This window comes from Doryrhamphus excisus, chromosome 13, assembly GCF_030265055.1.
Source record: "Doryrhamphus excisus isolate RoL2022-K1 chromosome 13, RoL_Dexc_1.0, whole genome shotgun sequence".
NCBI lineage: Eukaryota > Metazoa > Chordata > Actinopteri > Syngnathiformes > Syngnathidae > Doryrhamphus > Doryrhamphus excisus.
Window position 1 is genome coordinate 7,465,060 of NC_080478.1, and position 12,662 is coordinate 7,477,721.

The window sequence follows — 12,662 nt, forward strand, 5'->3', positions numbered from 1 at the left end:
TTTAAAGCAATTCTAAAGCTCTCACTGCACCATTCTCATTTGAACCAGAACTTGAGGACCCATAAGTTGGACATGTGGATGGGTTAGTCAGTCAGTTAAAAAAAAAAAGAATATGTGCTAATAAAAAACTCCCTTATCCTTTATTTATTTCCCAATTCACAGCAAATGTTAATGTATTTTTGATATGCACACCAGTTTTTCCATACGTCGGTGACATACTTTCTGCGTATTTAAATGCTGTAATTTATTAAATGGCCTTAAGTTGTGAGTGCCGTTGCTCTTAAAACTTCTATGGTAGAGGTATAAATGAAATTGAATATGATGGTGCTCTGCCAAGTCACAAGGGGTGTTATGAAAGAAGCGAACACACCAAAAGCTGCCAAAAATGTGAGAACTGTAAACTTCCCTATCCACATTTTTATTCCGATATGCACCAAATTTGAATGGGTTCGTGTTATGTACTCGTACCATCTCTCCACAAAGTTTGACGTAAATCGGTGTTGTTTTTGCGTAATCCTGCCAACTATCTAACAAAACAACACCTGTCGCCATGACGGAGGTAATCCTGAATGCCCTGAAATCGTGAGTGCTGCACAGTTTGGGCGATGGCTCTCTAGTCAGGGAGCGAGTGAGGTTTGAACAGCTGCAAAGTCATTTTGATAATGATGAGAATAATAAGCAATAAGTGGGGGCCGGCGAGGCTTCGGAGGGCTTTGCTGTTGCAGCTTCACTGCTCCTGAATAGATAAAAGTGATTAAAGCACTCCTGATTATCCCCTGACCAATATGTAATGGATTTACAGCCCTTTCAATTAGTCCATATTTGCTGGTCACTCATTACTTGGGTTTTTTTGTGGAAGGGGGGGTCATGGGGATTTTGGTGTGTAGGGGGGGATTAGCTGACCCTACAATAAAGACCATGACAATAAAGTCTAATTTCACTGTCCTTTACTGCAGTGTCCTGCTTGTGTGTGTCGCATGCTGCTGCTGTAATCTGACCTATGTGGTAAAATCAATACAGCCTGATGTTCTGATAATGTACTGACATCAGTGAGGGTCCGGGGGTGGGGGGTGGGGGTTCAATCCTCGCTATGCTTACAAATAGACAGACTGACAAACACCGGTGTCTGATTTCACCGAGCTGTGTCACATCATCAAGTTTAGAACAAAACAAAACACAGTGGAGCATCTAAAGAAAGTCGTAATTTAGTCACAGTCACTTTTTTTGAGTGGGTGCGTATTAAAGGCATAAAAGAAACAATGTACTACAAAGATTTTGCAAGGTTTCTATTACTATAACAAAATTACTCAAAGTTCTTCACCCACATTTTTCTTTCCATTTGCACCAAATTCAAATGGTTTGTGATAAAAATTCTTCATGATAGATCAAGTTAGACTTTGGAACAAACTATTCAGTGTTCACAGTAATTCCTCATGTATCACGGTTATTTAGTTTCAAACCCGCTTGAGATAAATTAATTTCCGCAAAGTAGCATTTCTAATTTACAGATCAAATATTTTCATTGTTTCAGTGTAGAAAACCTGTCTATGACCTGTCTAAATACAGTTTCTAAAATGATGAAAACGCTCCAGACATGAGAAATCACTCCTTAGAGAAGTTACTTTTACACTCATGTTATCGAAAATATGTGATATAATGACAGAAAATAAGACATAAATAAGACAATAACATTTGCGCTTGTGTGTGTTGCTGTAAATGTGTTTCGGAGCCAAGTAGGGACAGACAGAAAGTGACGTGGGGGTTCAGAGTTATGTGGGCCAACTGTAGTTTGTTGGGGGATATTTCATACCATCAACAAAAGTATTTGTGTTTTAGTTAATTTAGCTATTTTTATGCTTGAACATGCTTAATTAGCAAAACAATACGTACAGTTCATTTAAATACGCATGATTTATTAATTAATGTATTTTGGAAACCGCAATAGTGGCGAGGGATCACTGTATATCCAGTTTCCACTGTACTTTAGGCAACAAACCAGACAAAATTCTGTAATACAAGACAGAAATGTCCTCATTACTCAACCAGGAAGCAACATTTTTCCTTTTCCACCTGAGACAATGGTGCCAAACAATGGCTGTGCATCCCCACATTGGATGTCACTGTTTGCCCCTCGCATTGTTGCAGGGAGTGTGCTGAGCAGGGTAAACAGTCCAAAGTGATTACACTGACCAGGTCACTGCGCACCTCTGACAGTTGGCTGACAGGTAAGTCACTCCTGTCAGTCACTGCCTTGCAATGTGACAGCTGTGTTTGTGTCCATAACTGAATAATAACAACAAAAATAATAACAAAAAACTGACCGTGAGATGCTGGAAGAGCCACGCCCTCATGATATTGGTGGCCACCTTGGGGAAAATGCCTCGTTTTTTCTGCCTCTTCTTATCCTTGTCTGGGTCGTCGTCGTCGCCTGTGCCGGGTGATGCCACGCTGTTGTCTAAACCATCTCCTGGACGGAAAACAAGGCCTGGGTTAAATAACATCTCATAATCTAAAACATAAATACTGCACAGGCAACTAAAGCTTGACTTATGAAGGATGGGATAACCCGACAAATACCACACTTGATACCTAAGAGTGATGCTAAAAGCACGCAAGCCGGGGCTCAGTGAATTTTCCAGAGAGAATCCAGTGTTATGAATTGAAGATATGAAGGCAGGGGTTTGGATTTAGATGGCCTTAGACAAAGGCCTGTGCTGAGTGAGGGGTTTACACTGAGACCGGGCCGCTGTTGTTCTATAGCCCACAGCATGTACATGGGGACGAAGGGGGGTTAATCACTGTGGTTTTATGGTTGGACACCAGATCTACAGTAGGAAGGAGGAAAAAGGAAAAGAATGAAGGAGTACAGTAGAGGCTTTGGACTCATGTCATTAATTCAATTACATTTGCATGCTTGACATAATGTTGGGCTTTTTTTTAGCTTGTGAAGAAAGCCAAGGCAGTCGTGCACACATGAAGTGAAACACTGCCCAGCAAAATTCCACAAATATGGCAGACAGGCTGGAAATATGCAGCACTTTACGCAAAAATATCGGATTTCCCGGTCTTGGTAACACTTTTTCTACATAGTTTAGCTCATCCTTATCAACCTTAGTTAGGTGCAACTTATATATAAAAAATAATGCCATCATTATTATCGACAGCAGCTATAGGATGCGCTAGGCTAACGACACAAGAAGCATTCAATGGATTTTGTGATGCAGAATGAGATTGAGAGCTTGGTGAACTTTTTTCTCGTTAGGTTGTGCGTTGTTTTAATCTATTCAGTGGATTTATAACTGTAAATGCATCACGTTAACATACCTGTTTAGCCTCTAGTTCTTGGTGCTATTGTGTAACTGAATAATTTTACAGATTAAATGTCTATTGTTGAATATTATGAAATAAATGTGAAAAATCCAGTTCCTCTTAAAAATAGTACATTAAGTCCCTTCCGCTTCCAGAAAATATGTATTTTTGCAACAAAGTTCCATACTTTTTGTGCAAAATCCAGCTGAATTCTTGTGCATAACCGTATCATTTGGGACATTATTTTATGCAACATGCATATTTAAAGTATGGATGTGATTTGAGGTGATGCACCGTTGCACTTCAATGCACATAATGGACTTGTTTGCCTCCACTCCCCTCCCTTGCAGCTACTCCACCCTCAGATTAGCATGGCAAACCGGCGTAAGCTTGGCCCGCATTAATGTCCATCAGTGTTTAATTCCAAGTAGGAAAACAAAACAAAAAAAACAGCATTCCTCTTTAAAAACTGAAGTTTCCATTTTTGTGTCCCCTTTTTCTTGTTCCTCTTTCCCCGTTGCATTAATTGTGCATTAGCAAAAAATGATTTACTTTTAACAGTCCTAGTTATTTTTTTCTTGCCTGCGGGCACAGATGCCTTGAAAGCCTTCCTTGAGGGCATCTAAATTATGTATCTGAAAAACTCCTCCACTAAGGCCGGAAAGGACCCCGGAACATTCTTCAAATTCAAACTCGCATGTCCGCCCGTTTTTGGAGAGGCGTCAATCACAGCCACCTATAGGAGCCTTAATCTGGCATAAATATTTGAACTAATAACCTCACTGGTTCTGTAATCAAATGCAAAATAAATGAAGAATACAAGGACAGCAGGAGCAGCAGGGGCCCCAGCTCCTCCTCTGTTTCTTTTTTCCCCCCTTTCTGTTTTCCTTCCACATCATTAGTGCAGAAGGCGAAAACAGAGAAGTGCCGACTTTGCACTCCGTGTGAAGTTAAAGAAGCAACAGCCCCTCTGAGGGACATATGGGAACACAGAGGGGACGACCAGGGAGGTGTTGTAATTGTAGAACGGACATTCATTAGCGGCCAATGCCGTAAATCCCGCGCTAAGTACGAATCCTTGTTCAGGAAAGCCTAAAACAATAAACTGGGGTCTACTCCGACTGTGAAGGGAGGGGAGGGCTTCCTGAGAAATGCGACCCACGCGGAAGTCAACATGAAGCACTGTTGAATTTTAAACACCCTCTCCCTGTTTGTTTGCTTTTTTGTGTGCGTGTGTTGGTTTTCCGACACAACTTTTCAAATCGCCTCTCCTGCTGTGAGCGGTCAGGCCTCCTCCGGCGAGAACGCACACAGTAGCCAAAAGGCTGGCAGATTCATTTTATTGACGTTTCCATTTTCACTGCAATGTGATAGCCTTCGCCACCTAACCACCACCGCCCCCTCCGGCCTGGGCCATGCAGGCCTGACCCGTGCGTATTTACAGAGTGACCTGTCACTTCATTACCCGCTATGCTTGTTGCCTCCTGTCTCGGGCTGTGATGGTGAAACCGGACTCTGAGGCTGTTGGCTCCTCCTTACATGGAGGTCACAGTTTTATTTGGAGTGTGTTCAAATTTAGTGTTCCCAAAATGATACCTAGAGTCACTCAGTTTCTTTGTTTTGTTGGAGGTTTTTTACAGTGCATGCACTGTTAAGCCCAAAATTATTGATATTCACTATGTAAATGTGTCATATAATTAATGCAATCTCTCCTACCACCAGTTATTAATGATAGTGGGCACCACACACAATACAAATACAGTAATGCCTTGTTTGGTTTGGTTCCAGACCCGGCCGTGATAAGTGAATTTCCACAAAGTAGGATTCCTTATTTATAAATATGTTGTAGTTAGAACATAGAAAACCTGTTTACAACATTTTAAACATGTTTTAAAATATTATTAGATCCCCCCCCCAACCTTACACTGGTATTACCCCATATAGTAGACATAATAACAGTAAACAAGACATACTGGACACAAATAAGACATCACTTAGACTCTCACATTGGAATTGGGAGAGAGTTCTCTGTTGGTTTTTGTGGACAGCCAACGTCCTGTTGGCTATTGTCACATTTTTTTATGGAAGAAAATACTTAAATATGCATATTATCTTACTAATAATAGGCCGTAGTCAACCACAAAAAAAAGGATAATTGATTAATTTACTTTGAAACGCAAAGTGGCAAAAGACGAGTGTTAACAGAACAACTCCAAAGAAGTCCACAGTGTGATGACTCACGCATGCACAAATACATTTGTGCAAATCGTGTGTCATAATACGATGATTGATGTGATCTCTCCTCCCACCGGTTATTGATGATATCGGGCACCATGCAAAATAGAAATAAACAGAACAACTCAAAATGAGTCAAGGTCAAACATATAATTCATGCAATCGCTCCTCCCACCAGTTATTAATAATAGCCGCCACCTTGCATAATACACATATATCGTGACTCTAAATAAGTCCTACAGTATGGAGTCCCACAGTATGATGAACTGCTCACACGTGAGCGCCCAACTGCAAAACACACACAGAATACAATCAATGCAATCTACCTCCCACCAGTTATTAATGATATATGCCACCTTGTTAATAGAAACAGAATGACTTCAAATAACCCACAAAACTGCAGTAATGTGTTGTACTATGAATTCATAGTGTGAATGTGTACACAGCCCACATTTGGGCCTGGCTGAAGAGTAATGCGGATGGGGGCCAATGGGGGCCAGGGACCCCTAGGCCGGGACAGGAGAAATTATGTTAAGGGTAGGGTAATCGCATGCCATTTTATATTGGGACAGAGTACATCTGGCAATACATGATGTATTTTACTTAGTTTGGCGCGTTAGTTTTGCACACCCTGTCCTATGGGATACAATGTGGTTGTCTACGGCCATGCATTTATAGTTATGAAAACAAATATCGTGCAAAAAAACAGGTGGCAAAGACAAAGAAGGATTGGGAAGGAGTAGTAGAAGGGAAAGAATAAAGAAGAACTTGCAGAGCCTCATTACATCTAAAGGAGAGCTGGTGCTTTGCATCCACCCCCACCTCCTCCTTTCTTAGGAGTGAGAGAAGGAACGCTGCAGGGCAAATTGTCCCAAACGCTAATGGCTTCTGACTGTTCCCTGGCAACTCTGCCATTCTAACCTGTGTGGATGTGCACGCTGGGAAAAAAAGTAGGGAGAAGTGGGGGGAAGAAAAAAAAAGTGTAGGGCAGAGCAAGGGGGAAGCGTCCCATCATCTGGCCATGTGACACAGATGGGGGTTGGCTATTAGGAGGCAGCCAAAAGGCCTCAGGGAGCTGAGGTGCTGGAGTGTAGCCCTAGGCGCTTTTGGAAAAGCAGCACCCTTGGAGACAGAAAAAAAAAACCTCCCTTCTCCCGCTTCGCCCCCCCTCGTTCCTTCTTCCTTAAACAACTGTTAAAAGTTTTGTGCAGATATCCATCCATGTAAATACGGTCTAACAACACAAGGACAACAGCTAGCAAACAACAAGAACACATTCCACACTCATATATGCATTCCCTCTCAACTCATCCACCACTGGCTAGTTATTAAAAATGCATCCACATACAGTATATTTCTCTCTGTGAGTAAATTGGTCTCAGGGCTGAGCTCATTAACAAGTCAAGAAGACTGTAAACACGATGCAACTCTTGCTTAGCTGTTGTCGGCACCATCCAGGGGCTCACCTCGGAATTCTCTTGCACAAAGAATTAGGGTAGCTCACAATGTGTCCCACTATCAACGAGTGGACCACGGGGAAAAAGGGGCGGGGGTTAGGTAAGGGATGTTGCAATGACTGCATAGATCATATCCAAGGGGGTGGGAGGCACCCTGTGATGCACACTAGGCTAGTTTACACAGTCACGGGTAATTCTCAACCAATCATTGACATGTCAAAAAACAAGTATGAATTTATATGTTTTTTTTTTTTGTTTTGGTCATTCATGTAAAGTGTAGGCATGCATTAGTGCGTCACGGTCAAACCCTGCATGATAATGTAAACTCCGGATTGCATTACATAGTTATGTTAAATTTGACATTTTCTGTAATTCCACCTTTTCAAATAGGCTCAAATGAAGAAAATCCTTCATTCATTTTCTACCGCTTATCCTCACGAGGGTCGCAGGCATGCTGGAGCCTATCACAACAGTCTTCGGGCGAGAGGCGGGGTACACCCTGGACTGATTGCCAGCCAATCACAGGGCACATATAGACAAACAACCATTCACACTCACATTCATACCTATGGACAATTTGGAGTCGCCAATTAACCTAGCATGTTTTTGGAATGTGGGAGGAAACCGGAGAAAACCGGGGAAAACATGCAAACTCCCCACATAGATGCTCGAGGGTGGAATTGAACTCGCTGTGTGGCCTGCGCTCTAACCACTAGGCCCCCGTGCAGCCCTTCATGTGCCTTATGAAATGGAAAATCCTTAACACAGTGGTCAGGAACTTTTCTGGCGAAAAGAGCCATGAAAGCCAAAGCAGTGGGAAAATCTGAGAACCCCAGCTTGGCATTGTCATTCGAACGCTAGAATGATGATGTCACCGACCCACCGCCGCCTCATTGTCGTCACATGACCAGAAGTGAGCTTTGACGACAAGTCAGGATAATATCTGAATATTTGGACGGACATAACTCACCTCAGTCAACATTCTCCTGATCCGTAATGACTTGAAGAAATAATTCTACTTCTCGTACACGGAATACTACGGACTAATGTGCATCTGTTATTTCTTCTTTTATGGTTTGGAGTGTCTGCGTGCCTTATCACAGCGCCACACATAGGTGTGCTAATCCTGCAGGATGCTAATCCTTTTTTCACCCCCCCCCCCCAAAAAAAAAAAATCCTAAGAATTTTCCCGTGTGAACAGGGCCTTGGTTACATCATGATTGTTTCCATGTGACCGCCGCCAATATCGCCATCTCCTGGCCTGGCATGCATACTGCAGCACAGCAGTTGAATGAATGGTTCAAAAAAACCCACACTCGGTAATCCACTCCCCCAAGACAGCCAGTGGTGCTTTTACTATTCATACAGCTATACTGAGTAGTCTTTACACAGGCTTCAGATGTTGTGCTGTGCAATGACTCTGAATAGTGAGAGGCCCCCGGTGTTTGTTTCAGGCTAATGAAGCAAGAGTGTTGAGGCAGTGGCTTATGGAAGCGGTGCTTAAAGTGACTTATTACAGAGGGGGGCCCCAACCTATGCAAACTAGTCAGGCGTGGTGACGATAGTGGAGTAGATAGCCAGCTAGGAGCTATGTTGTATAGGGGTAGCTCTTTTTTGGCATTATGAGCGCGCCATAGCAACCGGACCCCTCCCTCCTCTCCTTCCATCAACATCCTATTACAGCACCTCTAGCCCTGCAGCAGGCTCGGCCATAGAGAAGGAAGAGAAAAGAAGAGAGGGATTTAGGAGCCTCCCTTTTACCTCCTTTTTGGACCAACATAAGCAGCATTTAGCACATTCACCCCTCATTCCCCCACAAATGGTAGAGACGCTGTAGGGGATCCCGCTTTTGTCCGTCTCGTTACCTCCTTTTATTTACTCTGGATTTACGGAGGGGTCTTTGCCGCCTTTGGGACCACATTCTCAAGAGGCACATACACGGGCGTGCACAGAAGTGTTCACACTAAAGGAATGGCCAAAGATGTGTGTTGGTTTACACTGCCTGTAGCTATAAAATCATGCTAGAAAAGCTTCATATACAGATACAAACAAATGGTATCAACAATAAGTTTACACTATACCAGCCTACACCGATGGCACACTTCAGTTTATTTTTTTTTAAACAACAAAACTATTTAAAAAAAAAAAGATACAGGCCAATTGGCAAATTAGAGATGTGACTTGACATAAGAAAAGTGGGCCAGGATATTAAGAATGTTTTTGCAGTGGATGATATATGTACTTTCCATAACCTGCAAATCCAGTAAAGTTAAATCTTTGCCTTTTTGAAACGTTTTGGGTAAAGACAACAAATTGCATATTGGATTGAAAAAGCTGCAATATGCATGGCAATATGACCATAGTAGTTGGTGATGAATGCGAGACATAATATGACCCCACTGGTTTAATTAGCAGTCTAACATTATGTATTTTTGGGCAAAGTTGGCTTTAAGATGTTACACAAAAATATTGTAAATATTTTGCAGTATTTTTTTTCAGACATGTTGGGTAAAGACGACAACATTTAACAAAAATATCTGCAAACTCAATTCAAAAAGATGCAATATACGTACATGCCAGACCTCTTGTTGTCTTTGTCTTTGAGAGGTTTCCACAACAACATCAAAACAAAAGTATGTTAAAAAATTGAAAAGTTGAAATATGCATGCCAGGCCACTAGTTGGCAATGGATGTGAGCGGTTCTGAGCACATATGCCAAAAAGAACCCTATGGTCCGCCATTGTTTTGGTTGTGATGTACTCCCGCTCTAATGCTTTTAGGCTCAAATGAAAAAATTCCTTCATTCATTTTCTACCGCTTATCCTCATGAGGGTCGTGGGGGTGCTGGAGCCTATCCCAGCTGTCTTCGGGCGAGAGGCGGGGTACACCCTGGACTGGTCGCCAGCCAATCACAGGGCACATATTGACAAACAACCATTCACACTCACATTCATACCTATGGACAATTTGGAGTCGCCAATTAACCTAGCATGTTTTTGGAATGTGGGAGGAAACCGGAGTACCCGGAGAAAACCCACGTATGCTTTGCACCACGCATTCATCTTGACAGTTGTAGCGTTGTTTCCAGTCTCCAAGATGCCATTTGTTGTGTAAAAAGGATTAGGTAATATTAGGTCCAGATGAATTCATGGTAATGGTCATGGTTTAATTTCATTTGAACATGCATCAGATTACAATTGAATGCATCACATAATCAGTTCACAGTTCCACATGTCCAAAAGGAGTAGGAAGAAGCAAAGCTTATTAAATCCTACCCATCCATCTGGTACTTTTACAATCAGTAACTGTTACATTTGTTCACTTCCTGCTTTCCATAATACAGTTTAAGGGTTTTTTTTAATAATGTACCTCGTACAAGTACGAGGTGATATGACCATACAATGACATTATGTGTACCATAGTAACTGTCAATATAGTGATATACATATATAGCACATCATGAGTGGTTCAAGACTCTTCATCCATGCATGGCAGGAGTGTGTGTGTGTGGGTGTGGGGGGGGGGGGGGGGGGGGGGGGGGGGGGTTAACACTGATTATTTCCTGATCTGTGCTTAAACAAGCGGCAGCCCCTCGCACTGGACCATAAAACAACAGCTTAGTAAACAGCGAGCATGCTGACAAATTGGTAGCGCTCGGGCCGCAGTCATTAACAGCCCTAAAAGCTGTCAGAGCAATTACAACAAACTCTCTCCTTCAGCAAGGCTCCCTGCCAAACTCAGATGTCGCTACCCACCTTCTCTGTGCCGCACCCCCCTACTCGGCTACACCACCTTCTACTACCACCAGGACCCTGGCTAAAGGCGAAAGAGGCAAAACCGCCACTTTTCCACCCCTCTCTCCTCCTCCTGAAGTCATCAGAGATGTGGAGACAACTTCAAACACAGCTGTATGTGCATCCTGGCGGTTACGACTCAGCGGCTCCTCTTGCATGAGAGGTAATGTGCAGTTGTCTTCCCCAAAAACACATCATTAAGTGTTCCCTTAATGAAGTGGAATAAGAGCTTCTAATTAGATGGGTTTTACGTGTGAGGAACCGAGGCAGTCAGGCAGCAAGAAAGGCTGGAAGGGTTGGCAGGAGGGGTGGAGGGGTGTAGTTGCTCAACAACTCCTGCACCTCCCTACTCCACCTCCTCTAAGCCCCCTAACCCTGCCATCAGGCAGATATCTCTCTGTCATCCCTGGAATGCCGGAGATAAGTATCGCCTCTCCGCCGGTACAAGGCCTCTTTTGCCTCTTGCGGGCTCAGCGGTGACCCCGCCAAGAACATCCCTACTAACCAAAGAGTTGGAGGCGAGGGGGTGGAGTTGAAGAAGGAGTTTGGCTTTTTTTCAACTTTCAACACCAAAGTATGTGCATATGGGCATATGTTTCAGCTTCTCAGAAGTCCATAAGGTAGAGGGAGGACTTCAGCATGGTCACCACTTGCCCAATACTCCATCAGAGCTATAACAGTCTGCGCTTTCCATACAGACACCTGAGATGAAGGAGACCACCCGAAGCATGCATCCTCAGCTTAGTTACAGCTCTAATACTATCTCTAAAGGCGGACAAAGGCCTGGTATGTTTTGTTTCCTTACTCAGTTGGTGCCGATCATACAGAATAGCATCACAAAAAATAAATAAATAAACGTAAAGGAGTTTAAGACTTCTTCACAGCAACACCAGTTGTCATTTGGGAGCAGAAATTAGGTTTCTAACTACAGTCACAACAGACAGTGTTGTATTGGGACAACAGTGCTATCACACAGCCACACACCAGGAAACATGATTGGGGAAACATGTGGAATTTTGAAATTCACACCACTGACCCGACATTGTGGACTTTTCTTACATTACCTCTCTTGTATCTCAGAACACAAAACAGCAACATGCAAAAAAAGTCTGGGTTTCCACACGCCTCTTTCGCAACAAGATTTAGCAAAATTGATGTAGTGGTCTACCCTTTTCACACAGAACCCAGCAAAGGCAGAATATTGCTACAACGATACATCCCTAATGCTGCCCTCTGTAGCATGTCAGTGCTGGTCACACAGAACATCAATAAAAGGCAGGAACAAAAATCTTTCTGCTGTTTGGTAGCATAAATCAGGCTTCTAAAGGCCACATCACTAACCTCTTTCATACAGACATCCCGTAAAATGGTTGTAGTAGCTCGTCTGTGACTTTCATACAGAACCCAGCATAGGCAGGATATTGAGGATAAGATAACTAGATGGGTCGGCTATGATACTACAACTATAGAGACGGAAATTGCCAGGTTGACTTTGCTCACCCATACATGTCGGTGTAGTTTATACAGAACAGCCACACAGGTAAACAGGCAGAACAATTCCAGCTTAAAAGCAGTGTGAAAGGGTCTTGCATGACCTGTTCTCTCTATTACCTCCATAGAGGAGATTAGTTCTTAGTTAACAGGATTTTCTGTAATTATATAACTAAATATAAATATATATTTTTAACATTAGAGCTCTGTAGACTTAAAATAAATCCCCTATAGTCACCTTTAAGTCCCTATTACCCAATATAGTAGCCATAATAAGAGAAAATAAGACATTTAAGACGTAAATGAGACTTATGTTTATGCATGTGTTGCTGTAAATGTGTTCAATTTTTATTATTTTTTTTTTAATCAATGAGCG

At 42.6% G+C, this 12,662-nt stretch overlaps 1 protein-coding gene across 5 annotated transcripts in view; it reads right to left on the reverse strand.

Annotated features, from left to right (window-relative positions):
* The window catches only part of meis2a (Meis homeobox 2a), a 96,223-nt gene that overhangs the window by 51,218 nt on the left and 32,343 nt on the right, over positions 1-12,662 (reverse strand). For 4 of the 5 annotated variants that reach the window (XM_058091432.1, XM_058091433.1, XM_058091428.1 and 1 more), the window contains exon 8: positions 2,322-2,467. In XM_058091432.1, the coding sequence (XP_057947415.1) occupies positions 2,322-2,467 (146 nt within the window). The remainder of the gene's footprint in view (positions 1-2,321; positions 2,468-12,662) is intronic. The other variant, XM_058091429.1, reaches the window with a different exon arrangement.